This window comes from Trichomonascus vanleenenianus, assembly GCF_965637985.1.
Source record: "Trichomonascus vanleenenianus strain CLIB 3782 genome assembly, contig: TRVA0_031S, whole genome shotgun sequence".
Taxonomy (NCBI): Eukaryota; Fungi; Ascomycota; class Dipodascomycetes; order Dipodascales; family Trichomonascaceae; genus Blastobotrys; species Blastobotrys vanleenenianus.
This window is the reverse complement of record NW_027481856.1, coordinates 87,431-114,126: the sequence shown is the minus strand read 5'-3', so window position 1 is coordinate 114,126 and position 26,696 is coordinate 87,431. Positions and strand designations below refer to the sequence as shown.

General features: G+C 47.9%; 14 protein-coding genes across 14 annotated transcripts; 6 read left to right on the top strand and 8 right to left on the bottom strand.

Moving 5' to 3' along the window:
* Nucleotides 1-111: 111 nt before the first annotated feature.
* On the top strand, nucleotides 112-1,466 carry ACT1 (actin; the record flags this gene model as incomplete). The annotated part of the gene is made up of 3 exons (XM_076685985.1): nucleotides 112-159; nucleotides 208-272; nucleotides 434-1,466. 3 exons carry the CDS (start codon nucleotides 112-114, stop codon nucleotides 1,464-1,466), a joined length of 1,146 nt encoding a protein of 381 aa, XP_076539800.1.
* A 20-nt stretch (nucleotides 1,467-1,486) lies between these two features.
* Nucleotides 1,487-2,731, bottom strand: TRVA0_031S01156 (uncharacterized protein; the record flags this gene model as incomplete). The annotated part of the gene is made up of 1 exon (XM_076685984.1): nucleotides 1,487-2,731. One exon carries the CDS (start codon nucleotides 2,729-2,731, stop codon nucleotides 1,487-1,489), a length of 1,245 nt encoding a protein of 414 aa, XP_076539799.1.
* Nucleotides 2,732-3,133: 402 nt separating this feature from the next.
* On the bottom strand, nucleotides 3,134-8,006 carry UFD4 (putative ubiquitin-protein ligase UFD4; the record flags this gene model as incomplete). The annotated part of the gene is made up of 2 exons (XM_076685983.1): nucleotides 3,134-7,096; nucleotides 7,167-8,006. The coding sequence occupies 2 exons, from the start codon at nucleotides 8,004-8,006 to the stop codon at nucleotides 3,134-3,136; spliced, it is 4,803 nt and encodes a 1,600-aa protein (XP_076539798.1).
* An 844-nt stretch (nucleotides 8,007-8,850) lies between these two features.
* Nucleotides 8,851-10,103, top strand: RIO2 (protein kinase RIO2; the record flags this gene model as incomplete). The annotated part of the gene is made up of 2 exons (XM_076685982.1): nucleotides 8,851-8,913; nucleotides 8,988-10,103. The coding sequence occupies 2 exons, from the start codon at nucleotides 8,851-8,853 to the stop codon at nucleotides 10,101-10,103; spliced, it is 1,179 nt and encodes a 392-aa protein (XP_076539797.1).
* A 497-nt stretch (nucleotides 10,104-10,600) lies between these two features.
* Nucleotides 10,601-10,987, top strand: TRVA0_031S01090 (uncharacterized protein; the record flags this gene model as incomplete). Its single annotated transcript, XM_076685981.1, has 1 exon — nucleotides 10,601-10,987. One exon carries the CDS (start codon nucleotides 10,601-10,603, stop codon nucleotides 10,985-10,987), a length of 387 nt encoding a protein of 128 aa, XP_076539796.1.
* Nucleotides 10,988-11,337: 350 nt separating this feature from the next.
* TRVA0_031S01068 (uncharacterized protein) lies at nucleotides 11,338-11,901 on the top strand (the record flags this gene model as incomplete). Its single annotated transcript, XM_076685980.1, has 1 exon — nucleotides 11,338-11,901. One exon carries the CDS (start codon nucleotides 11,338-11,340, stop codon nucleotides 11,899-11,901), a length of 564 nt encoding a protein of 187 aa, XP_076539795.1.
* TRVA0_031S01046 (uncharacterized protein) lies at nucleotides 11,898-12,329 on the bottom strand (the record flags this gene model as incomplete). Its single annotated transcript, XM_076685979.1, has 1 exon — nucleotides 11,898-12,329. The coding sequence occupies one exon, from the start codon at nucleotides 12,327-12,329 to the stop codon at nucleotides 11,898-11,900; it is 432 nt and encodes a 143-aa protein (XP_076539794.1).
* A 279-nt stretch (nucleotides 12,330-12,608) lies between these two features.
* Nucleotides 12,609-13,369, bottom strand: MRT4 (ribosome assembly factor MRT4; the record flags this gene model as incomplete). The annotated part of the gene is made up of 2 exons (XM_076685978.1): nucleotides 12,609-13,285; nucleotides 13,342-13,369. The coding sequence occupies 2 exons, from the start codon at nucleotides 13,367-13,369 to the stop codon at nucleotides 12,609-12,611; spliced, it is 705 nt and encodes a 234-aa protein (XP_076539793.1).
* Nucleotides 13,370-13,568: 199 nt separating this feature from the next.
* Nucleotides 13,569-14,569, top strand: TRVA0_031S01002 (uncharacterized protein; the record flags this gene model as incomplete). Its single annotated transcript, XM_076685977.1, has 2 exons — nucleotides 13,569-14,287; nucleotides 14,492-14,569. The coding sequence occupies one exon, from the start codon at nucleotides 13,569-13,571 to the stop codon at nucleotides 14,226-14,228; it is 660 nt and encodes a 219-aa protein (XP_076539792.1). The 3' UTR covers nucleotides 14,229-14,287; nucleotides 14,492-14,569.
* A 61-nt stretch (nucleotides 14,570-14,630) lies between these two features.
* Nucleotides 14,631-15,278, bottom strand: FUR1 (uracil phosphoribosyltransferase; the record flags this gene model as incomplete). The annotated part of the gene is made up of 1 exon (XM_076685976.1): nucleotides 14,631-15,278. One exon carries the CDS (start codon nucleotides 15,276-15,278, stop codon nucleotides 14,631-14,633), a length of 648 nt encoding a protein of 215 aa, XP_076539791.1.
* Nucleotides 15,279-15,747: 469 nt separating this feature from the next.
* TRVA0_031S00958 (uncharacterized protein) lies at nucleotides 15,748-17,166 on the bottom strand (the record flags this gene model as incomplete). The annotated part of the gene is made up of 1 exon (XM_076685975.1): nucleotides 15,748-17,166. One exon carries the CDS (start codon nucleotides 17,164-17,166, stop codon nucleotides 15,748-15,750), a length of 1,419 nt encoding a protein of 472 aa, XP_076539790.1.
* Nucleotides 17,167-17,482: 316 nt separating this feature from the next.
* On the bottom strand, nucleotides 17,483-19,021 carry LDB19 (Ldb19p; the record flags this gene model as incomplete). Its single annotated transcript, XM_076685974.1, has 1 exon — nucleotides 17,483-19,021. One exon carries the CDS (start codon nucleotides 19,019-19,021, stop codon nucleotides 17,483-17,485), a length of 1,539 nt encoding a protein of 512 aa, XP_076539789.1.
* A 1,856-nt stretch (nucleotides 19,022-20,877) lies between these two features.
* On the bottom strand, nucleotides 20,878-23,949 carry TRVA0_031S00914 (uncharacterized protein; the record flags this gene model as incomplete). Its single annotated transcript, XM_076685973.1, has 1 exon — nucleotides 20,878-23,949. One exon carries the CDS (start codon nucleotides 23,947-23,949, stop codon nucleotides 20,878-20,880), a length of 3,072 nt encoding a protein of 1,023 aa, XP_076539788.1.
* A 700-nt stretch (nucleotides 23,950-24,649) lies between these two features.
* CPR1 (peptidyl-prolyl cis-trans isomerase) lies at nucleotides 24,650-25,184 on the top strand (the record flags this gene model as incomplete). The annotated part of the gene is made up of 2 exons (XM_076685972.1): nucleotides 24,650-24,683; nucleotides 24,739-25,184. 2 exons carry the CDS (start codon nucleotides 24,650-24,652, stop codon nucleotides 25,182-25,184), a joined length of 480 nt encoding a protein of 159 aa, XP_076539787.1.
* Between the last annotated feature and the right edge of the window lie 1,512 nt (nucleotides 25,185-26,696).

Genomic DNA, 26,696 nt, shown 5'->3' with positions numbered 1-26,696 from the left:
TATTCGTTGAGTGGTGGTCGGAGGAGGGATAGAGACAGGGGGTGCGTGTGTGTGCCAAAACATCGAAAAACACCGACACACCACGACATAAACTCAACGCGCCCAAGAAGGATGGAGTACGAGGACGTTCTGCTGAACCAGCCGGTCGTCTTTGACAATGTAAGCAAAACACGCAATTGACTAGACGGGTATTAACGAGTTTTTCAGGGTTCGGGAACGATCAAGGCAGGAATCGCCGGGGAGGAGCAGCCAAAGACATTTTTTCCAAACTAGTAAGTCGCCAAGATTGATCCGATCTCTCTCATCATGGGAACCGTCTAAGCAATCCTTCAAGAACCTTTAAGGGGTACGGGAACCTTTGGTAATTCTCCGGAGATGAGACGATCCGACCAATTGCTCGAAAAAAAATGAACTGACGGCTAACAAAGTATAGCGTGGGGAGACCTAAACACACACGGATCATGGCGGGAGCATTGGAAGGAGATACGTTCATCGGGGCCGCCGCACAGCAGCATAGGGGCCTGCTCAAGATTAGATATCCACTGGAACACGGCATTGTAACTGACTGGGACGACATGGAAAGAATCTGGCAGCATGTGTATAGCGAGGAGCTCAAGATTCTCAGTGAAGAGCACCCGGTACTACTGACCGAGGCGCCCCTAAATCCACGCCAAAATAAAGAGACTGCTGCGCAGATCATGTTTGAAACGTTCAATGTGCCGGCTCTTTACATGTCCATCCAGGCAGTGCTAGCTCTTTATGCCTCCGGCAAGACTACAGGCGTCGTGCTAGACTCCGGAGACGGAGTGTCGCACGCGGTGCCCGTGTACGGCGGATTCTCTGTGCCTAGCGCGATCCAGAGGATAGATATTGCAGGCAGAGACGTGACGGAGTATCTCCAATTGCTGCTGCGCAAGTCCGGAACAGTGCTTCACACTTCAGCAGAGAAGGAGATTGTGCGCAATATCAAAGAACAGCATTGCTACATCGCACCAGATCCGAAGCGTGAGGAGAAGGAGTGGACAGACGATCACTTCACTCGCGAGAACAGCGCCGTGTATAGGCTACCCGACGGGCGCGACCTGCGCGTAGGCCCTGAGCGATTTAGAGCGCCAGAGCTGCTATTCTCGCCACATATCATCGGATCAGAGTACAACGGCGTACATCAAATAATTGCCGACTCTATTGCGCGGACGGACCTCGATATGCGAGGCGAGCTGTATGAATCAATTGTGCTGTCTGGAGGCTCTACACTGACCCAAGGGTTTGGGCCACGGTTATTGGCTGAGCTCAAGCTTCTTGCTGCAAAGAACACCAAAATTAGAATCTTCTCTCCACCTGAGCGGAAGTACTCTACTTGGATAGGTGGGTCCATTCTGGCCGGCCTATCAACATTCAAGAAAATGTGGGTTACCGCTGATGAATGGAGCGAGAATCCCGACATAATCCACGTCAAATGTATGTAATGACCAAAATTTGGGGTGGATTATTGAGATTCCTCATCTCCATTGGACATTGAGTGGGATTTGACTGCTCGCGCATCCGAACACATTTCCTCCGTGTCCGTGTCCAGCACTCGCTCAATAGTGTCATAGTACACGGATTGACTGGACAGCCCCTCCTGGCTGGTGTCTGGAATCTCAGCCTCGTCGTTCTCCCACCACTGCGAACCGGGGATCTCTTCCTCCTGCGACGGAGGCATGCGCATCGAATCAGTCTGAGCGTACTGCGTAGACTCGTATATACTTTCACGAATCTGAATGCCTTGGTTCTTTCTAGTGTTTTCTGTTGAAGCATGCTCGGTAGTTGAATCTTCCCGCGTATTTAGTGTCTCTCGAATGTTTGAATTCTCCCTAGAGCTTGAGGAGATCACTGATATCGAAGACGACCGTGATAACGGCTTAGCCAAAGAAACTGAAGAAGCCATCGAAACCGTAGAAACTGGCTTTGTAAATACCGAGTCCCCTTTCCCGCAAATATTATCCCTTTTTCTTTTATCATCGTTAGTCAACTCTGGAGTTGACTTGGCAGAGTTCTTGGATTCAGTATCAATAGATTCCACAGATTCCCAATACTGCGTAGGCGGGGACTTAGGCTGTGCACAATGCACTTCCTCCTCGTCCTCGTCCTCCTCCTCTTCTATCAGCCTAGCAATGCCATAGTCATCCTGAGATGATGATGATTCTTCTCCGGTGAGATCAGCATATAAGCTCTCTTTTCTAGGACTGCCATAGTCAATTTCAATGACCGAAATACTATCATCGTCCTCCGCATGCTCTGACTGGCCCTTTTCTACGCCCAAGTCGCTGTTCTCGAATATTTGCGAAGACGCAATTGAATCAACCTCACTTAATTCGTCACTTAGCTCAAGACCTCCCACATTCTCCGGAGTGGCCAAATCATCTTCACCAATGGGCGGCCTATTCTCCTTATTGGATTGGCTGAAGTCAAGCTTCCTGGCAACGTCTTCCCCGATCTCGTCGTCTCCTGAGCTACTGACCGTCTTGGCCGGACTTATATCTGTGTCATACGATTGGCTGATTTCATACCTGCTCTGGATATTCTCGTCCCCCAGTGCTGGGCGCTGCCGCGCCTTTTTCAAGGGAGATGGCCTCGGGCTCGAAGAAGGGACTTCGGTCACATTAATCAGCCTCTTTTTCGGGGTCACAGGGTTCCCGCTATCGTCAAAGCTCCTTGGAGGAGATATGGTCTGTTGGCTCTCGTAAAACATGGCCCTATATACCGCTTTTTTTTCCCCGTTCTTAGAGGAAAGGAAAAGTGGTGGTCGGTGGTGATAGATAGATTATTAGCGCCCGTCGGAGTTACATGCATCGCGTCGTTCACGCGACACGCGTAAATTGGCTCTCACCACTCAACCACACAAAGGTGGCGGATCATGCGCCCCTCATGTAGCGTATTCAAATCACGAGAAATAAATGACGCATGAAAGTCAAAAGATATTATTATATGAGCCCTATTGTTCAGTTTTCTCTTCCATGGGTGATGGCTCGTGCGGCGTTTCCCTAGATCAAATCATTGGTACATCAAAAGGAGCATAGCGATGTGCTGTAATAGAAAATAACAACAATAATAATAATACGGTAGTATAACATAACAATATATAGATCATATACTAAGACAGCAAGAAAGCTCCTGAGCCCTCCGTTATAGCCGTCATGATGCGTTCCTTGAGGATTTTTGTGCTACTGTACTCGGGAATCTTCAAGTAGTTAGCGCAGGTCATTACACTTGGAAGATAGTCATCAGGTTTTAATGGCGCCTCGGCGTCTTTTCGGACAATTGTGAACACTGGCGAAAGAGCTCGGAACCCACCCACCGGAAGATTGGGGCTGCCAGTCATGAACTGCATAAACTGGCGTCGTACGGAAACACTGAGCTCGCTCATTATTCGTAACAGGTCAAGCACAGTTGGAGAATCCTTGGTGAATCCGTGGTCGGCCTTGACAACATCATACAATAAGTCAAACGACCAATCTTCCTCGCTTTGGCCACACAGGTTAGCCAGCTCTTCGGGGGTGAATGCATGCAATGAAGAGTATGGGAAGACCAGAGAGAATCCCTTCTTAAATGCCGCGACCTGGCGGGCAACACCGCCGCCCAAAGTCATGTCTACAATGCAATGAAGGTACTCCTCAATATTATCCATGGTAACAGCAGTGCGTGCTCCACTGGGCTTGAGCTCGAGCTGAGGATGCCCTGGATACGTGAAATCAAGGTCCAAGTCCGCCAGTCGAGCACCATCAACCTCGATATTATCGATTGGACCGCCGTCAGCCTCTGCTTTCTTGATTGCGAACTTCTCGAGCATCTCGAGCGATGAGCCGAGCTGGTTGTCCACCGCCCGCACCGTTGAAATACTAGGGTCCACAGTCACTTTGGAACCAGCAATGCGGAAGAACACGGGGTTGAGATTCAAATCAATGATTCGCGAGTCCAAAAGCGCCCGGGCCACAAATGTTCCGAGGGCCTCAAATAAGGACAAGATCTTCTTGCCGTATTCTGATTTTAACTGCTTCTCGTTCAACGGGGCAGGGAACAAACCCTGTTTGTTGTAGATATATTCGCTCTGAGCTGTAGAATCACCAGCTCGCCACATTCGATACTTCTGCTTGACGAAGTCCTTTGACACTAGTGAATAAAATTCCAGAGTCGGACCCAAACCAGTGCCTGCCTCGTCGTAAAACTCAATTTCAAGAATGTTAGGAGAGGCTCCGCACATAGCCATGACCTTTACAGCGCTGTGCAGGATATTGTTCCGCGAAACTCGCACCTTCTGCCGAACGTTACGGCCCATTGGGATTCGGTCATCAGAACCTGTCCCACTGACCCATCGCTGCATAGACCGCGAGTATCCAAATGAAGTCGATTGCAAGAAAAGGAATCGAGTATCGAACGGGAACAAGAATGGGTAGAGCCGTGTAGCATCTACAATCCACGACGGCAGAGTGCCACTGGCCACTACCAGTGGCTCATCAAGCTGTCTGTTTAGTTTGGCAGTGAGTTTGGAACTGAGGAAAGACGACTTAGAAACGGGCCTCGGACCTCCTGTAGTAGAACCAAGACCAAGAATCTCCTTGTAATTCGAGTTGAGAGTAAACAAAACGCTCAGCAACCGAATGGTGATGGCAGTAACCTTGTCGTCACCAAACGAAACAGGTGTTGATAAGAATGGATTCAAATCCTCTGCCTCCGGAACCAGCACAGCCTCCTCCTCCGCCAGCGGACCAGTAGTTTTCTTGAATTTGATCGTAAACATACTAGTCCAGATATCTCGTGCAAAAAATGGATTCGGAGTTTCTCCTCGAGCTCGCTTCTCTTTCTCCCTCAGTTCCAAATATCTGTAGATCGTACCAAACACAGTGCTCTTAGGAGGAATGATAGAGCCATTGAGATAGAACTCCAAACGCCAACTCGATTCCTCTACTCGACCGTGGTCTCCCTCTCTGTTTTGGTGGGAAGAACCCCGCCGGTTGGCTCGCGTAGGCGTGTCTTCATTTGTCAAATCGAGCTCTTCATCGCTGTGCTCAACTGCACCCTCGAGTGCACCTACCTCAGCCGTCTCATCGTCACTGGCATCCGGCATCTCCTCGTCATCGTCAAAGTCCTCAAGGCCAGGCAGCCGTCGTCTCGCCGTCTCGGGATCCATTCCAGTCGCAGCCGCTAACGCAAACAGAGCATTCGAAAGAGATCCTCCCGTCCGTCTGCCGCTGCCGCCGTTGCGAGAGAGAAGCTCAGCCCAGCTGACACGCGACTTGACAAATTCTTCAATGGCCTTGAATGATGCAATGGCCTGGATCGAAATGTTGAAGTTCTGGTACTGCTGGGGGAGATCAGTATCTTTTTCCGCTACAAGCTTGACGCGCAACTGTCGGGCAAGCACGTTGGCTGGACTAGCGCGGCTATCTGCAACACCGCTAGTAACAACCTCAAACTTTTCGGCTCGACTTAGGGCGTCCTGGCATTTCTCTACAAGTTGGCCGAGTGAGTTGTCAGCATTGATAAACTGCCGGAGGAATCTCTTGCGCAGTTTGGACACATTAGGATCGTCGCCTTCTGTAAGGAGGCTTAGAAGACCCTGAAGGACACCAGAGTTTACAAGCTCAAAGCTAGAAACTGAGGGCAGCAGCTCCTTGAGCTTGCTGAAATTGGCTTGGATGCTATTTCGACTCGTGAATCCATCAGCAATTGTCTGAAGCTCCTTCATGACTCGAACTGCCTCATCTTCGAATTGATCAGCTCCTTCACTTTGTGCCTCGTACATTCCCAACAAGTTGCCGGCTTCGGCGATAAGTAGAGGCTTGAGATCGGATTGGAAGGTAAAGATCTTGACTGGATTCGATGGCGGTCTAGACGTAATTGCATTTTCCTCCTCTTCCTCCTCTTCGTCGTCACTTTCTTCCTCTTCGGATTCTTCGTCAGAGCCTTCATTACTATCATCCTCACTATCATGGCTCCCTTCGCTTTCATCTTCTTCCACACCATGGTCTTCTTCCATATCACTGTAGTGATGAGGTTCTGCGGGTGGATCCTCATTGGCGATCTTGGTGACCTCTGCCATAATGCCTAGCCGATAGAGCTGAGAACGGTACACGGTACCAATTTTGGTCAACAAAACCTTACTGAGCTCAAGTCCACCTAGAATGAGCGAGGGCATGTCTTGCTGCGAGAATATTGTACTGAGAAGGGATGCAACTGGAAGGTTCTCAAAAACGCTGTACAGCGATTCGGCGTCCAAGCTCTTGACCATTCTGAACAACGCCATAAGGATTTTTTGACGAATACCTATGTCGATAGACGATGTGTATATGTCGAGCATTAAGGACGTAGCGGTGCGGCTAAAGTGACGTAGTTCACTCACATGCTTCTTGAGAATGTCGTTGCGTTTTGCCATATCGCTGTCCGGCTTGATACTGGTCCCGAGTCTATATGGGCTCACATAGGATGCATCCTCGTCGACCGGTACAGGCGGGAAGACATTGATAATAATTTTGAGCGAGGTAGTGATCAGAGCTTTACTCGAATGCATGAGTGCTTGAATGATACCCGCATTGTCCTTAGTCACAGTGTCGTTCTTCTCGAACATTGGCTCTTTGCCGGTAAGCAGCTGGTAAACAATATCAGCTACTCGGTCCTGGACCATGAGACTAGCCAATTCGCTCGACGAGGCGGCAAGCGTGGCAAGAACCACTAGAATACGCGATCTAATCTCGCTCGAGGTATTGGCAGACACTGCGGGGTTTGTCAGCTGTATCAGCTTTCTCAGCAGATCGCCGGTGATTAGCTGCTCGAGCTGTTCTCTTCGGTGGCCAAAGCTGTCTACGATCTCACATACGCACAGGCATGCTTTTTCAGCGACCTGCTGGTCGTGATTAGACAGCACATTTTCCAACGTCGGAATAATGTCCCGTACCATGCCAAAGAACCGTGGTGAGATGTTTCTGCAGCAGTTTGCGGCAGCCGAAAGGGCAGTTCGCTGAACGTGTGTTGAGAAAAAGTCCAAATAAGTCAAACATGCGCTAAGGCCGTCCGCTCTTACAATCGGCTCTGGGTAGTCCCTCGAAATACGCTCCAAAGTCTACAAAAGCACTCAGTTAGTAAAAACCTCAAAGACAAACACCCTTCACCCTCCAGTAGATATAACTTACACTAAGAGCCTGTTCGGCAAGATCAATGTACTGAATCTCAAACAGCTTAGCACAGACAGCTGGAACTGCGTCGGCGTGCACAATGCTGGCCACTGAAGACGGAATGGCCTCGATTAGGTTGGAAATTGTTCGGCATGCAAGAAGTAGGATCTCGGCACTATCTTCAAATAAAGGATCAGTGAGAATGTCTACCAATGCCCGCGAAAACTGCTCAACGGGGAAGATACCAATTAGCAAGTCTTCAGTGGAAATCAGTAGCATCTCAGAGAGTTCCTGCAACCCGCTCATAACCTCAATTGGATCATCTCGCTGCTTAATTGCATCTAGAATGGGACGGCTGCGGTCAGCAAGCCCACCCATACCGGGCATGCCAGGGAATCCGGGCATTAGGCCAGCCAGGGCACCAAACAGGTCTCGCGGGTTCCTGCCCCGACGGAGATCCTCTTCCTCTTCCTCGTCATCTTCATCCCCGCTGGCGTTTTCATGTCGAAACCGGTGGATCTCGTCGTCTTCTTCTTCTTCGGTGTCGCGATCGCTATCTTCATTGGGCTGAGGTTGGCCAAGCTGAAAGAGTAAGTCGTCCCGCCGATTACGTCTACGCCTTCTTCGGGTCATATATAGGTCGTCTTCCTCTTCTTGTTCTTGCTCGTGAACACTGCTGGACTCATTTACCTGGTCGTAATCGGATCCTTCTTCGTCTATATCCATCCGATTGGCCTCCTGTTCACTCGACTCGGGGCGGTGCCGAGACCGCCCTTCCTGTTGGCGCATCTTCACCAGTCTGTCAAGTGAGTCCTCCTCGTTATCGTTGCTATCGCTCTGGTACTTCCGGTCGCTCATTACGTCGCCGCAATATACAAGAGCGCTTATCCTACGTGGCAAGGGTTGGTTGACCTCAGGTGTGTGTGACCGGGTGATGATGGGTTGTGGGCGCCTTGTAAGATTAGCTAATCAAACAGCGTTATTTTACCCCAAAATGTCTCGCCGGCCGGCTAGCTAGCTAGCTTCAACTACGGCGAAGTGTATCGCAACTGTTCAATATATGTGAAGACCTTACTCCTGAAAAGGTCAATATCAATTCAATTGTATCTGTCCGTCTCTCACCTACTAGCCTGAGGCTTATTTCTTTTCTTTTCTTGACACTTATCTATAAGTGAACTTTCCAACGGTTGCTGTGATAGATGCCGGAAGACCGCCCGATATATATAGCCCGTAGCAGTAGGGTAAGTTCAAAACTATATACGATATATATCTCGCCGTTTAAATATAATGCATCATAATTCATTAGTTTGTGGTTACTTTTCCCTCCTAAAAGTAGGCTCAGCTTTGCTGTGGTGCATTTGTTGGGCTGCGAGCAAAAGAGGCTACCTAAGCAATCTAGAGCAGAGAGTGTCAAAGTTCAAAGGGATAATGTAGACCGTTGTACATTTCATATACTCGATCTGTCAAGGATCGTGCAGACTACGTATTTCTAGGTGGCTGGTGGTCAGAGTTCATAGCAGCTATAACTAGTGTGTAAGGGCGCCGCACCAGCCGTATTTCAGCCGCACATAACTTAACTATTATTAATTAACACGATCTGTCAGTTCTGAAAAAAAAATATTTGGAATACCAGCGTTATCGATAATCGATTTTTGGTAAAAGTTTTGCAGATAATCGCAGTAACTGCAACGATTAGTCCAAAATGAAGTTCGATACCACGCATATGCGATATCTGACGAACGATGATTTCCGAGTCTTGACGGCTGTAAGTATTAAAGCAACATATCCATGACTGGATGATTTGAGCCGGCATAGAACCGAAATGTTAACCAGATCTAGGTGGAAATGGGTTCGAAAAACCATGAAGTAGTTCCAACAAAGTTGATCACTTCTATATCTGGGCTGAAGAAACACAACCAAGTGCAGAGATCAATCAGCGACCTTGCAAAAGTGAAGCTCATTTCAAAACTTAAGAATAACAGCTACGACGGTTACAGACTAACTTATCTTGGGTACGACTACCTTGCATTGAAGGCTTTTGTCAAGCGAAATAATGTATCTGGCGTTGGCACCAGAATAGGTATCGGCAAGGAATCAGACATTTTCTTGGCCGCTGCCCCGGACGGCACCGAGAATGTTCTGAAGGTCCACCGACTTGGCCGAATTTCTTTCAGAAGCGTCAAGAACAATCGGGACTACTTGAAAAAGCGACAGAGTGCCAGCTGGATGTATCTCAGTAGACTGTCTGCTGAGCGGGAGTTTGCGTTCATGAAAGTGCTGTATGACCATGGATTCCAGGTCCCTGTCCCCATTGATCAGTCGCGTCACCAGGTTGTTATGTCGCTCATTGACGGTATTCCTTTGCGCAAAGTTACTGAGCATGACAATCCAGCACGGCTATATGCCACGCTCATGGACTTCATAGTCAAGCTTGCTAACCATGGTCTTATTCATTGCGATTTCAACGAGTTCAACATTATGATCAAAGAACAGTTTGAGAATCCTGAAGACGAAATTGTTGTTATTGATTTCCCGCAGTGTGTTTCGATCTCTCATCCAGACGCTGAGCGGTACTTTAAGCGAGATGTTGACAGTATCAGGCTGTTCTTTGAAAAGAAGCTCGATTATGTAGCTGAAGACTGGCCTCGATTCGACCGAGATGTATCGCGTGAAGACAAGCTCGATATCTACGTTGAGGCTTCCGGTTCGAACAAGAAGGAAGTACGAGAACTTGAAAAGGCAATGGCTGAATACCGTGAGAATCTTGATAATGAGGCAGAAGATGGGTCTGATTATGACAGTGAAGACGATGATGATGATGAGGAGGAGGAGGATGAGGTTGACTACACAGATGATGAAAATGACGAGGAAGAGGAGGACGAGGAAGATAACGAAGATAATACGAAGAAAGGTGAGCCAAGCTCAGCTAATTCCGATTTAAATAGTATCTATTAGTTTGCATAGACGAATTTTCCTAGAGAACCACTGTTCGCGTCGACTAAATCCAGACGCGATGTGAAAATCCCACTCATTGGCCCTTCGGATTGTTTTGAACCAAGATAGTTTATGCACAGCCAAGGATCAAGGATCAGGAGAGAAAAATGCGTAATGACTTCCCCCCACCGTCGCTCTCAAAATGACTGCTTCAGCAAATAGCTCGTCCGTACACTTTCGTTGATAAAACAAAAAATGAAAGGTTCCATGGTCTGGAATAAAGGCTGGGGTATTCGCCCTCTAACTAAGGGCCCCATGAAGTTCCCTTGGTCTAGGCCTGTACCTGAGTCATGCGGCGGTAGAGCCATCAAGTTGGAGATATGAAACGGCTACGTAGGCGTAGACGTAATTTTGACCAAACACGGCAAACACATGTCAGCCGTGCTGCCCCTTACCCGATTTTTTTCAGGGCATAAAAGGGTGCTTTTAGTATTGGAAAATTACCTGGGGAAAGGAACATGTTATTTAAGATACTAAAAGAATTGCCCCAGGAGGCGAATAAGGATGGGTCTGTTGACGGAAAGGCTGTGCTGCCATTGATCCCTTTAGATCTGAAGGATGGGTTTATCCATTTGTCTACGAAGGATCAGGTTGAAAAGTCGCTGGAGAAGTTTTTTGCTGACGATCGAGAAGTCTATCTGCTACATGTTTATGGTCCAGACAATAAAGATGAGAAGCCAAAGGAAGGGACAACTGGCAACAAGTATCGAAGCGAATTGAAATGGGACTGGGTTGAGTCCAGACAGGCATACTTCCCACACCTGTACGGCGACTTGCTAAACGAAGACATCGCCAAGGTCGAAACTCTTTCCAGAGAAGAAGGACAGAACTGGACCTATGCTTAATCAATTGTATTATTACCGTTGTAAAGACCTTTCAACTTCTTTTGTATTTATGAACTAGGGTCATCAATGACCCTCGCTCAGCCAAAACATAGGATATAATCATACATAGTGTACCATTAGAGTATGAAAGTAAGTACATCCTGTGCTTTCGTATAACGATTCCATAATTGCCCAGCCGCAATTTGTGCGGCTTGGCATTTTTCGGTGATATAACCATAGTATATTAGTTCCGCGAATTGGACTATCAGAAACTTACTCTGAGAGATGTTGAAAAAACAGAATTTAAGCCTTCTAACTTTCATAGCTCACCTCTATATTTCAACTTTCATAGCTTGATTGGTGGTACCGGTATGGTACTGTACATGTTTGGGAATTTTCCCCCACTTGATTTTACTCGTTTGACACTGTATGCAATGGCAACGGTCTATTATAATGTCAGATTATGGGAGTATCTATCAAATAAGATTCAGGATGATTCAGACAAAATAGTTTTGGTCTATATAGGTACAGAATACGATCTGTTCAAGGAGATCGAGGGTAAGATCACCTCGGAGAGTCTATCGTCTAGCCAAATTACCGTTGTTACTGTGTCATCAGTTAAACAAGCCGTGGAGTATCTGATAAAGAGAAATTCTAGTATGAATAAATGTTGTATCTGGGGAGTTGTTAAATCCATGCAGCAAGTGCCAAAACAACCGGATGGCAGCGATGAAGCTCCCCAAGAACACTATGTTACCGATTACGTCAGGGTGCTCGGGATTATTTCGTCTAGCAGCACCGAAAACACAAAGGTAGAACTTGGCGGTAGGATAAATGGGTCGGAGCTCATCCAATTAACCAAAGATTCATCCAAGAGGATAAGTTTGCGCGAATGCTTGTCTAAATGGTACCACATAGTGGATAAGGTCGCCTAGATGCCATAGTCGTACTCTTCTTCTTCGCTTTCATCGTCGAGACCAAGATCGATGACTTCTGACTTCTTATACTCGGTTGGCCAGTATGGGTACCTCTGCCAGTCTTTTTTGTCGGTTACAATGTTGCAAATATCGGCTTTGACTTTACCTTCGCCTTCAAGTTCGCTGGGTTCGTACAGCTCTACCAAAACATACCCTCCTCTTTTGACAAAGACGGTATTTCTGAACTTTGGAGGCATCGAAATAAGGATAGTTCGATCTTCATCAGACTTCCCGGTCTCTTTTTCAAGGTCAAACTTCTTGATCACTTTTCCCCAATGGCTAGTTGGGATCAGGAACTCAAAGAGGTTGCTTCCCCGAGGTTTAATAATGGTGCCAATGACTTGGGAGTCATTAAGCTCGTCTGGAGGAGTTCCTACGGTCTCCATTATCTTCTGGGCAGCTTTAGATCTGATCATTATACCTAGTTTATGTGATGGACAGTGGGGTTGGTTTTTATGATGAAAAAAAAAAATTACCGGTGCACTTCGCCGACAGATATGCCATACATTATTCAAACTGCGCTAATTCTATTATAACAGACATTGAATGATGGGAAAAATATACCTATATCTTGGCTATAGCTTTGGAACCTAGCCCAGGATAGGGGGGTGGAGTTAAAACAGTTACATGAAAAAGACATCTATTAAACAATTACAATGTTATCATTAGGCGGACTCCTCCAGCTTGTTAACAGTTTCGGCATCACGGTCGTAGTACGCAAGAAGGTTCACCTTGAACTCGGCAGCGACAACTCCGAACTGCTTCAGCAATCTAGTCTGTCGTCCAGTGAGGGTCTCTCCAGCCTTGCAAACAACATACTCGTTCTCGAGCTCAATCTTGCCCTGCTTCAGTCGAGTAGGCATCCCCAGCTGCCGCAGGGTCGGCTCCAAAGTATGGGCCATTGGAACATCGTTCTCTGCAGCAGCCTGGCCGCCAGTCGAGTACACAATTCCTGCTGGCACCACGAATTCAACTGGAGAGACCACGCCAGCACGGGCGAAATCAGACTTCACAAATGCATCAAAATACTCCTTCACAACCTCTGGAGTCTCATCAGTCATCAGCAATCCAACATCGCCGCCCAAAACAGCAGCAAGTTTGTGTAAGTTGTCTCGATGCTCCTCCTCTGGAGTTCGACCCAGAGCCTTCTGCATAACTCGAGTTCGGCCAAACAGTATACGCGAGCCAGCCCAGTCTTGTCGAATGTTCTTCAGGAAAGTGTTTCGCATGTTGTTCACACCGAACACCCAGGTATATGCATATTTATCAACTGCTTCCCGAATCTCGTCGCCGATTCTCTCCTTATCGGCTCGAGTCTTCTTGTCAGTCTGGGTCAGGGACACTAGAAATTGAAGTTAGATAAACCTGTTCATATCGTTCGTCTTTTATTTAACATACCAAGCTTTGTTCTTCTTGATTTTGGCATTTTTTGTTATATTTATCAGAGTTGATTTGATACTGGATTTCAAGATTGGAATTTTTTTTTCATATCAGATCACGACCCTAACCCTGAAAATTTGGAAAATTAAAATTTGCCAAAATAACACACAACGTTGGAAGATTTATCTTCACGTTCACCAAAAATATATATTCCGTATGAGGATAGAAAAGGGGTAGGATCTTCAATGAGCGATGGTGAGAAAGGTGGTGATAGGTTACTAGAATTCCACCGTACTCATTTCAAATTCGAGCCAGAGAAGTATATATCGACTGCCCAGTCCTATGATCCATACGGGCATATTGACGGGTGGTACGCCTACTTTTTCGCATGCCATCAACAGCAGTTTCCGGAGTACTATAAAGATCATTTCGGTGTCGAACCTCCTTCTACGATCGATAGTAAATCTCAACAATTCGATGCAAGCAGTCTTGATAGCGAAGCTCCGTCTGATTCTACAAGGGACGCGAAGTCAAATGAGGGCGTGGAATCAAGAGAAGATGTAGAAGAGGATGCAGACGAAGCGGTGGAAAGATACCCCGATGGCACAGTGAGGACTCTCACGGACGAGGACATTGCTTACTTTAGGGCTGCTGAATTGAGGCAATTGGATCTGGAGAAAGAGAGGGAGGAATTGCGAAAAAAGCAGCCGAAACCAGTGCGGCCTGAAAGTGTAGAGGAATCACAACCTGCGTGGTATTCACTTCCGGATCGATCACATTATGAGCAACTGTTTGGGGAGCATGAGAGGCAAGTGCGAAGGCTTGAAAACCGAGTCAATGCGCGATTCAAAAAGAAGGCTAAAGGTGTTGCTGGCTACTACCCTGTTCTCCCTATCAACAATTGATCTCCGTCGCATGCTCCAAAGACTTGATACACCGTCACTCTGGCGAGGTTCGCAATTAAGTAAGTATTCCAATTTTTTTGTGGTTATGCGTTTTGGAGCTGGTTTCGTGCATGATGAGTCAACCTATTCCATCCTTATCCTGGAACGGGCCAGAAATTCCAAATATCTCTTATATTTCTGGCCACAAGAAGAGAAAAAGGGATTCCTGAAACGAAGTCATCCTCAAGGTTGAAGATTGATAAAAATACTAACATTTTTATTAGGCTCAAGTTATCGTAACTTTTTCGTTCCTGCTATAAGCTGAAGTATACCGGTACATGCCGAACGAATACTTCTAGATGTCTGGTATAATATGTTACAAGCTGCTTATATCAGAAAAAGAATTCGACTTCATAAATACATTTAGATACAGTAGTATCGGTCACCAAAGTCACCCAAACCGGGGTTAATGAACGCGTGCTCGTCAAGGCCCTGGTCGATGACACCAGTGATGATCTTAACCTTGGGGAAACGCTCAGTAAACATCTTGATACCCTCTGGAGCAGCAATCAAATTGAGGAAGAAAATTCGCTCCTCTGGAACACCCCGCGAGATGAGAACGTGAACAGCCATGGATGCAGAGCCGCCGGTAGCAAGCATAGGATCGAGCAAGAAGACGAATCGGTCAGCAATGTCCTCTGGCAGCTTATCGTAGAACAGCTTTGGCTGGGTAGTCTCCTCGTCCCGCTGGATAAGGATCTTGCCAATTCGAACCGACCGGCAACAGTCTCTCAGACCCTGCTCCATGGACTCACCAGCTCGCATAATGGAAACACCGCAGATCTTGCCCAGGAACTTGACGCCCTGGTACAAGGCACCGGTTGGAGTAGTGACCTCATGTTCAGTGACAGGGAGGTGATTGAGGCCCTCCTCGACAAGGAGTCTAATAATCCGATCAGAGTAGAAGATGAAGTCGCTTCGGGAGGTATCCTTGTCTCGGATGATACTGTACAGGCCCCTCAATTGGTTCGTAGGCGGCAGAATAACAACATTAGAGGACTGAGAGGCCATTGCGAACGTTCTACTGTACTTAAATAATAATAATCACGTACAAAGTATTTGAAACTAACGGGATAACTCTAAAGATTTTTTTTTAAGATGGTGGAGTGCCGTCCCGGAACACGGAATCCGCCGATAAATCATCACCTTGCATATCAACAGATAGATAAGATCTGTGGACACTCTCTCCACCGGCGACCCTGCGGATAAACCCTGTTACCCCTTCTCCACATTGATCACGCTTTACAATGTAATAGAACGTACGCTATATCATTGTACTGGTACACTGTTTAATTGTATGTCACGGAGGTATTGTAGATCTTGCAGTTTGGTTACTCGTTACATAAAATCATAGCTGTACCGTAATCTCGACAACTCTCCGCGAAGCGGAGCCACGGGGGTTTGGGGGCTGGCACCCAAGTGCGAACACCGCAATGCGTATTGAGGATTGTAGTCTATATCTATATGCAGTGGTCATGCGTCAGTCTAGCTTATAAATCGTAGTGTTGCTTGAATGCGGTTTCAATTCAACGTAGCCAAACTCATCGTTGAAAGCATATCCAGGGAGTGGGACCGCCGTAGATTCAAGCTCTGGGGATGGGGTATCGGTGATGATGAGTCGTTGCTTGATATCTGAAAATAGCCCTAGGCCCTCCATATAGCCTAAGGGGAACCGGTGGAGGGCAATTGTTGAGAGATTAAACAGTTTCGCCTGGTCAGCAAGGAGAGAAATAGTTTGCAGCGTTTCCGGATCAAGCATAGCAGCGTCGGCAAGAGGACTATAAATTGTCAGACTGATCAAGTTCGACTTTATAGATTCAATAATCCGCGCCGCGCTCGAGTATGATACATTAAGTAGCAGAAGCTGCTTGAGGTAACGACAGTGGCCCAAACTATCCGTTAGAGCAAGTAAATTCGGATTAGACGGGCCCACAAAACTAAACGCCTCAACTGAGAGGTTATCGATGCCCGAGAGCCGGATTCTATTCAATATCGGCGCCGCGGCCATTGAAATGTTAAGGAAACTCAGCGAGGGAATATCCAGCGGCTGGAGTTCGCGGTTGACATCTGCGGAAACGGGAGAGTACAAAGTCAAGGAAGCCAAGCGATGACAGTCCTTGACAAATTTGACAAAGCTCTCTGCACTGAGCGATGTTTCAGCATAATTGACCAGGTCCAGCCGCTCTATGGTGCTCGGAAGAGTGCCTTTAAAGTACTGGACAAGGTCGAGTATGGGGCGTTCCTGGAATGTCAGCTCCAGTCGCAGCACCTTTACGGCGTTGAAGTTAATGCTAGGAAGCCGGGAAAACCGGGACTGATCAATGGTGAGAAACAGATTAGTCGGCACGTCCTTATGGAATTTAGCCACAGCGGGGACCCTTTGGTCAAAATCTTCAGTCTCAGTAGTAGACTCAGAGATAATCTCCAGCTGCAGCAGGTTCGTAAAGTATTGTGGAAGCTCCTCAATTAGCCAATGCACAAGCCCAAATTCATCGCATTCAGCCAGAGTGCCCATAACATGAGGCTGCGAAAGAGTATATTCAGTGGACACCGTCAGGGACCTGACGTATGAGAGGGGTTTGATGTAGCGCCCGCGTTCCAAGTCGCTGCAGAATTGGCGCAGTCTTTTACGCCCGATAACCATATACCTCCGTTTTCTCTCATGGACAAACTGGACCGGCTGGTAGATTGAATAATCTCCCAGTTGTTTGGTAGTGATGGTCTTGGTGTCCCTAAATCCGGAGATTTCGAGGGTATCTATCCAGCAGTTCTGCCATAGTGCGGGCTGGCAGGACTCGCAGAACTCCTTACTGGTAACAAGCAGATTGAGCAGGTCAATTTGGTCCAGGTGGTCAAATATGGCGCTTTTCACCTCTGGCGGCAAATCGACAAAAGGCATTAGTTAGTACTGGTTAGCTCGTAATGGGGGGACTAATGTCGGTGGTGCATTGGGTCTTTTAGTACCGTATTTTCCTACTGTACGATAACTCATGCATCACGAAAAATACCCCATGTTTTTTGCCTGCCGCTTCATACTTGCAGATTCAAAATCGGGCCACACCAGGCTAAATAGCCCATAGCCGTGTTATCAGCTCGTATACATGGGGCTATAATAGCAATTGAAGATATCAAAAGAAAAAAAATGATTTGAATAAATAAATTCTACCTGGTTAAATGTACCTGATGGTACTCAATAAATAAAAAAGTTAGTCAGTCTATAGTTGGGCAAGGCGCTCGTTAATGCTTTCGAGAAAATGCTGGTCCATAGAATAATTGGGCACTTCTTCCAGCTTAGGCAGAGATGCAATTGTGGCGTAGTCGGGAGGCGATAGTGGTACGTCAGCATAGGTTGGCGGGACTTCATCGTCCCAGGCGATGCCAAGACCGCTTCTCTCGGTGACGCAAAGGTTAAACTGCATCCGCAGAACCCTGGCCGCTCCGGTAGGCACTGCCTGGCGCAGGGACTTTGGGTTCAGCGCTTCTTCGGCGACAACAAATTCAATCACAAGGACGTGAGACACAGACAAGCCCATCGTAGCGTCGTCAATATCGCACGACATGGCCGGAGAGTTCATGAACATCTCGTTAGTCGAGAATTCAATCTTGCCTCGGTCGGAGAAATTGGTCTTCCAGCCGGTTTTGAATTCGCCGTAGCCGACAATTCGTTGCTCTACAATTGGCGTCATATCCTTGGTTCTCTCGCCGTCTTCTTCTTCTTCTTCCTCTTCCTCTTCCTGTCTATTGTGGATAGAGCACTTGAGAGGCTTCATTTTGGCTGTTTCGTCAATTCTCCAGTTGATTTTCCTCATGCGCCATCGTGATTTACCCGCGTGCGGACCCGAGCTCGTAGTTACACCCTCTAAAGCCATGTCAAAGGTAAACGACGAGTTTGGATACACGACACTAGGCAGAGTAACGTTGCACGACAGTTCGGTGGGCGGGAAAACGCGCACAGACTTTCGCTCGTGTGGCTGGATAATTGACCGTGAAACCTTCAGCTTGTGCGAAATCTCAACTCGCTCGTGAACGGGGTTCTCGGGAACAGCCTCCGCTGTCAAAAAGTAGTCAACGGAGAACGTCTTATTGTTAGTAGTGGCAGGAAGGGATCCAGGGAGAAGATGTGAAAACGGGTACCCGTGGACCTGCTTGGGCAATTCAGTAGTCGTCGTTAGCACATCCCACCGGGCGAGTTCCATCTTGGACTCGGCACAATGACTGCAACTGGGTATCTCAGGATGGTGCTTCTTGTTGCTTACATGGGCCGTAGACGAAGACGCTGACCCGTACGGCGAGTTTGTATGCCTCTTGCACTTGACAACTTGAATAACCGCAATCTTGACGCTTTTGAGCGTCACCGGGTGGTCCACGATCTCCAGTCGGAAGAGACCCGAAAGTAGCGTACCTGTAGACTCTCTCGGTGGCCCGTAGAGCACTAGAGGAGGACTTTCAATACTGAAGCTCAGCTTGACACTTGGAGGTGGAGGTGGAGGAGGCGAGACTGGTCGCGATCGGGACACTAATGCCAGTGCCGAGTGAGTGTGGGGAGCATTTCCGTGGTGGTGATGATCCTTATCTTTGTGCAGACCTTTGAGCGTTGGGGTGATAGGGCTCGAGTGGTGTCTCCGCGACAAGAGCGGCCTTATTGGCAGGATATGGGATTTGTGCGACTCGGTAGGCTGCAGCTGTGGGGAGTGCTTTGGAGAAGCGGAGGGCGAGTTGTGCCGGGATGTGTGGAACGGAAGTATCGAAGGCATATCGCACCTATCAAACTGCTTTAAAGCGTGCAAAGGATCAAAAATCGACTCTTAATACAATAAAACAGATAAAAGAGAGAGAAAGGACTGTCGAAAAAAAAAATCCCTCGAAAAAAAAAAGTAGAGTTTAAAAAAAAAAATTCGAAAAAAAAATGTCCGCCCTGATCGGTATTCGGATCGCAAAGCCGTTCTTGGTGATCTGCGGCAATCGATATGTACGGCTCAAATGCGCTCGGAAAAACTTGCCTCAACAGAAAGCCCTGAACTTTCAAATGAAAAAAAAAAACGGCTCAAGATCAAAGACGACAATAAACGACAAAACGTCAAAGACGATGATTGAATAAACGGGTCAAAGGTGGCGATGGAAGCGTCCACTAAACAAGATGAGGAAAAAACTTTTCCGTAGCAGCTTAAATGGATAACTCAAACACACACCGGAAGTCGCAATGGCTACAACTACCACGTCTCACACATACACAACCCAGTAACGGTCTTGTAGATTCACAATGAAACAGAAGAACTAGAGGTGTCCAAAATGCTCTCATCAGAAAGGGAGAGTCTTGCCGTTTATAAATGAGCCCTGAGAAATTCAACCAGGGTACCAAGTGACTCAAACGGAGCCGGAGAGGTAGTTTTTGGCGATGCATGTGGCTCCGGCAGGTACATGGGGGGTAGAGGGCATCTTCTGACTCGGTGCCCGTAACACTGTGTGTCTCTCTTTGGATGCGTCCCGCTGCTACGTACTGTATGAGGTATAAGTGTCCCTGGGAGGCGCGATGAAGGGGATGTATGTACGCAACGGGAAAGATGCTTAATTCCTCCCCCCCATGCTCGGAGGCCCCACGCTGAGAGAAAGATGATCGGGAGCCGATTCATTTGCCGCCGACAGCCAAACACGACGACGCGGATAAATCCGGCGGTGGGGCTCGGAGGACCCCCGGGTGGATTGCACCATCAGATGATTCGCGCATCCTGTGCGATGCATCGCAATAGCTTTGTAATATTATGTTCGAATTGTAACGTAGGGGGCTAACCTGCAAGATGTTAGTTTGTCCAGGGGTACTTGATGCCGTACCAGCAGTACCCAACTCCACTGATTGAATATAATGATACACTGTAATAAATATCAGGTCATTCATGGCACAAATAACGCACTAATAGGGCACAAACAACGCACCAATTGTGCACAGTAATAACGCCATGTCCGACAATACCAGGAAATAATAATGTCCGACAATACCTGGAAATAATAATGTTGACTGAAGTCCGTGGTCTAGGCCGGGCGAGGACTGAAGTACATAAGGTCTCAATTAAGAATTACCGGTAAAAAATTTCAAATATGTATCGTATTAGGGGCGACAAGAGAGGAGCAATTGACTAAATTACGGATAGTAGTAAGCTGTGTTTATCCTGTCTCTCTCGGAGGGATATTCTCTTCTGGTTAAAAAGCCTCCAGTTATAGAGTCGCTCCTTCTTGCTTGAAGGTCATTAGCATCTAAGTTCGGAAAGATCTGACACTGCTAAGGTTGAGAGTATTTGCGTTGTTGTAAGTGATGTAGTGACAGGTTGGGTGTTTGTAACAAAGTTTGTTACAGTGTAACGAAGAGATCGTCACGTTGTTACGATCACCCAAAATACGGGAGCTCGAGGGCTGGCCCTCGAATACACTCCACTAGAAGTACTACATGTAACTTGGACAAAATGTTCAATCTTTTATCGCATGATGAATGACTCCGCCGAGAAATAAGCCTACAAATCTGAACACAGAACACATATCAAAAACCATAAATAATATCCCTGAATAAATTTAGCTAAAGAATCGAAATGTAGTGTTCGTAAAATAAAATGAGCCTCAATTACCCGGACTTTGTAGTTGTGGTAGTTGTTTTGCTGGAAAACGCAACAGAGCCATCAATGTCCAGACGACCCTTGATGCAGAGCTTTCCATATACACCGTTCTGGATCATCTGGCAGTCATCTCCTTCGCAGACATCACAGTGAATCATCTGGCATACACCGCAATTGGCCGTACTCGATCCCGGTGAACTGGTAGACCCCCCAGTGCTGGGCGTTGAAGAGGACCCGCCAGTGCTGGGCTTTGAAGAGGACCCGCCGGCGGGAGCTGCAGAAGACTTGCTTGGAGAGGCCGGCGTAGACTTGCTTGGAACAGCTGCGCCCGTGCTTGGAGCTGATTGAGTCTTTTCCGGCGATGCAGCACTGCTGGACACCGACGGAGACATGCCAGAGCCTGGCGAGGAGCCTGAAGAACCAGTGCCTGGAGACCCTGAAGACCCTGAAGACCCTGGGGAGGCAGGGGAGCCAGAGCCAGAAGAGCCTGGAGAGCCTGGGGTGCCAGAGGAGCCAGAGCCAGAGGTTCCCGGAGTGTACGAAACAGTTGGAGCAGGAGAAATGGCACCGCTTGGAGAGCTAGCCTTGGCGGATGGAGAACTGCTGGGCTTTGCAGAGCTTTTTGACGGGCTAGCGCCTCCGGATCCTGGAGATCCACTGGATCCCGGAGACCCAGGGGAGCCATTAGCGCCAGGAGAGCCGTTAGAGCCGTTGGATCCGTTTGAGCCATTCTTTCCTGGAGACCCATTAGAGCCATTGGATCCTGGAGAGCCACTGGATCCACTGGCGCCAGGAGATCCAGGAGATCCATTAGCGCCAGGAGAGCCGTTAGAGCCATTCTTTCCTGGCGATCCATTGGATCCATTGGATCCATTGGAGCCGTTCTTTCCTGGAGAGCCATTGGAACCGTTGGAACCATTGGAACCGTTCTTTCCTGGAGAGCCATTGGAACCGTTGGCGCCAGGAGAGCCGTTGGCACCATTGGGCCCGTTTGAACCGTTGGAGCCATTAGGACCGTTAGAACCATTCGTTCCTGGAGAGCCGTTGGAACCATTGGAACCATTAGGACCATTGGAACCATTAGCACCATTAGCACCATTAGCACCATTAGCACCATTAGCACCATTGGAACCATTAGGGCCATTGGAGCCATTAGAACCATTGGCACCGTTACTGCCGTTAGGGCCATTCTGACCATTGGCTCCATTAGCCCCATTCTGACCATTAGGTCCATTCTGGCCATTCTGCCCGTTAGGTCCATTCTGGCCATTCTGCCCGTTAGGTCCATTCTGGCCATTCTGGCCATTCTGACCATTCTGACCATTAGGTCCATTCTGACCATTCTGACCATTCTGGCCGTTTTGACCGTTATTTCCGTTCTTGCCATTCTGACCGTTCAAACCATTGTTGCCATTAAGGCCATTGTTGCCATTGAGGCCGTTATTGCCGTTCAGACCGTTGTTACCATTCTTTCCATTCAATCCATTGTTGCCGTTCAACCCATTGTTGCCGTTCAATCCATTGTTGCCGTTATTTCCATTCTTACCGTTGTTGCCATTATTGCCGTTATTTCCATTCTTACCATTGCTACCGTTATTGCCGTTGTTACCATTGTTGCCATTCTTGCCGTTATTACCATTGTTGCCGTTATTCCCGTTATTGCCATTCGAGCCGTTATTGCCATTGTTGCCAGAATTGCCATTCTTGCCGTTATTACCATTGTTGCCGTTATTACCGTTATTGCCATTGGAACCATTGGAACCATTGGAACCATTAGAACCACCGTTGCCCGAATTGCCGGGAAGACCAGAGTTTCCACTGTTCCCTGGCAAGCCAGTAGCGCCTGGCTGACCGCTATTGCCTGGCTGGCCGCTATTTCCCGGCTGACCAGAGTTACCGCTGTTACCAGGCGATCCGGTGGATCCTGGCTGACCGCTGTTGCCTGGCTGGCCAGAATTGCCGCTGTTACCAGGCGATCCGGTAGATCCTGGTTGACCACTGTTACCTGGCTGGCCGCTGGAACCACTGTTACCTGGTGAACCACTGGAACCACTATTACCTGGTGAGCCACTATTACCTGGTGAGCCACTATTGCCTGGTGAACCACTATTGCCTGGTGAACCACTATTGCCTGGTGAACCACTATTACCTGGCGAACCACTGGAACCACTATTACCTGGTGAACCGCTATTACCTGGTGAACCTGGTGACCCACTGGAACCGCCATTACCTGGTAGGCCGTTGGAGCCACTAGTAGTGCCCGAATTGCTGGTCGAACCGCTATTGATAATTCCATTCCCCCCAATATTGGTATTGCCATTCTTGTTGGTGTTGGTGTTGGTGTTCCCATTCTTGTTGGAGCTCGAGCTCGTGTTGCTGTTCGAGTTGCTACTTGGGCTCGAGTTCGTGTTGGAGTTGGTGCCTGGGCTTGAATTCGAGCTAGAAGTGGAGCTTGTTGAAGAGCCCGGAACTGGGTAGGTAGTAATCTGGCTACCACCACCAGAAGGAGCGCCACCGCACGAGTTCTTCATCAGAACACACTTGAGGTACAGAAGAGTACGCTTGACAGCATTCGTCTCCGCATCGCTGTAAGAGTTCAGCCCATTAGCCTTGTAGACCTCAACCCAGTCAACCTTCTTGTCGCCAGGGTTCGCGGCGATAATCTGGTTGATGTCTCCAGCCAGGGTAGCGTTACCATCAAAGTAGTCAAAGTTTTGGGTTGGATGCTCCCTAAAGTACTCGTCAAGCAACTCCGTGAGCTTCTTGTCCTGGGAGCAATTGTCGCCAGTCGAGTCGTCAATCTTCCTGGCCAGGTTGTAAACCTCCTCGTCAGAGGAGGCGTCAGTTTCGGCAAGGAAGCGAGTCACGACAGGGTCAATCTGCTGGGAGATGGAGCAAGCAAGATACTCCTTCTTGGACTGCTCCAAATTGGATGCATTGATCGAGTCAATGACTCTGTTGGCTGCCTCCAGGGTTTGAGAAACGGCGTCTGGGTCGACTGCCTTGTCCACTGCTGGAGCGGAGGCGGCAAAGTCAGAGACCAAGAGCGCGAGAACAATCAACGAGTCCAGCAATTGCATTTTTTTTCCAGTCACACGATGCTACGCAATCACCGTCAAAGAAGCGTCAGTCCCTCCGAACAAAAACTGGGGAGAGCAATGTAGTCGATACTTCAGTCCAAGGCACTTTTGCCATGGTTATATACTAGTCCGCTCTCCACAGACCGTCCTCAATTGCGTGGTTTTTAATAGTAACAAGCGGGTCTATCAGGTGCGTCCTCTTCCAGCTGTTTGACGACTAACGGACACTAAATCACACCCGTCTAATCGGATTCAAACCTCCACCGCCTGTCAATCACGTCACTGACCTTGGTTCTCTCAAGACAGTTGGCCATAATGAACTATCTGGATATGGACATATTAATTGGTTTCATGCGGTATTTCTAATTAATTTGCGGAAAACATTGTCGATATGATGTCTCAAATCAATTGAACTCTCCGGGTACTCCCATATCTTCGGCACAGATTAACCCCCCAATTGACCACACATTATCGCCTCAATTGCCAGTAAAGCTATTTCTATTGATTCTGCCACTACATTTGTATTAATACACCATGGGGAGGGGAACGGTAGATTTAGATGCAGCAATCTGGCGTATGTCTCGGTGTTTCGGTGATCTGACTGATGGGCCTTGTGTGGAGAACAATGGATATCGCATACCTTCAACCAACGACCATACAAAATATCAACCATAAACCATTCTGCGAATAAGTAGTAGCCATGGGAGACGTATTTTTCGAGTTCTCTATTGGAGGTAAGGCAATATTGTTATGTTCGGGTGGTACGGGGCTAATGCGTGTCTCCTGCAGAAACCAATCTGGGCAAGGCGGTGATAAAACTCTATGACGAACAAGCGCCAAAGTTGGCCGAAAACTTTCGCGAGCTGTGCACTGGCGAGCACGGATTTGGCTACGAAGGGTCGCGCATCCACAAGATTGTTCCAGGCACCATGGTCCAGGGCGGCGACATTGCGCATGGCGACGGCACGGCCGAATGCGCGGGTATCTACCGCAAGGGCTTCAAGCACTCTGAGAAGCTGCCACTGGCGCATGACCGGGCTGGGTTGGTAATGGTGAACAACGAAGGGCAGGAGGAAGGGTCTCAGTTCACTATTACGCTTGATGCCTGTCCGTGGCTCGACGGCACCCATGGCGTAATTGGCGAGGTAGTCGACGGTATGGACGTAGTTCGGTCTTTGCAGAACGTTCATGGTGGGTACGACACTGTTATTATTAGCCGATCGGGCGAGCTTTGATTATCAATTTATTAATCTGTCTAAATATCAATATATTCGTATTCATTTGTATCAATTGCTTTTACCAGAAATGCTCTTACTCCGCGAAGCGGAGCCACGGGGGTTTGGGGGCTGGCCCCCAAGTCAATTAAAGCTATAGAGCGTCCCCCAAACCCCCCTGGGGGCCAGCCCCCAGACCCCCGTGGCTCCGCTTCGCGGAGATTTCGCTGTAACGGTAGTACTCTTCAATGTATTCGAGGGCCAGCCCTCGAGCTCCCGTAGCTGGGGGGAGACCCCCCCCAGACCCCCCTCTTCCCCTTTGACTCTCGTAATCTAACATTTCTAGATTAGCAGTTTCTCTTAATTTTGCTTCAAAGATCACAGTTGTGATTACCAGTGCTCTCGACGACTTACAAAGGTCGCCTTCCCGACCCCAGGGGAGTAATTGAACTTCTACAAACTCATTCGCTTCCATCGCAACAAAAGAGCGACTCCGGCTTGCTTATTCACCTAGTCAATCCCAAAGCTGAAAGGCGTTCCGTTTTTTAGTCTAGAAGAACTGTTTCCCGGACCCTCGAGGGTGACCAATCCTTACGACGCAAATGCTGTACAATTGACATTGAAAGAAATCATTATCACCGATAAGAAAAGTTATCTGCATTTAAGTAATGTCTCTGGCTTTGGCCTCCCAAGGACGCTAATAGACTTTCATTCACTTGTTGTGATTACTCAGGGTGTATATCGTAATCAATGTCATTTTGATTTTGAGACGATTATCTTGCCAATGCGTCGAAGATTGGTATTGGTGCTGTTCACAATGAATGGCCTACATTGCAAAGGCCTCTAAACTCCACGAAGTGCTCTACAACCAAATTTGTTCCAACGCAAATGTATGCAGGATTTATGGGGTACGATGAGGAATATGATAATTTCGACCCCAATGAAACCATCACGCAAGATATGCTTTCAGCGGTTTAGAGGAACATTATACTAACATGCTAATATGAATCTTGACGCAATTCATGTACTACCGGTACTAGTGGTGTCCAATCTGCATCGGAGATAACAGTTATACTTGCACTGTTACCTTAGGGCTACAACTAAGCTTATTCTGCTACGTATACACAAGTATGCCGTGCTTGCGCCTTTTCCTTCTACATGTAGCTACAAAGTGGTTTCCGAACTTCCTTCATTCCGAACGCAAATCTCACCATAGCTCAGCATAATGCACTCACCCCACAGGACTGCGTTTCCCCATATTGTCATCGCCTGGTTTGCGGATAACCTACCATCAAGGTAGTCTGGTCTTCTCAGATTACCCCGAATAATACATTAATAATAGCTTATTACCTCGTATTGCCGGTATTATCGGTGAGTCTTTTACTACGGTAGGGAACAGTTTCGGTCACCCGGTATACAGTAATTGTTGAGTATGCAATGCAAAACGTCACACAATACTACGGTCGTGACTGAGGAATTTGACTGCTTACTGCTATAGGCAGCTCCCCGATATGCAGCCATAGCGGGTGTTAA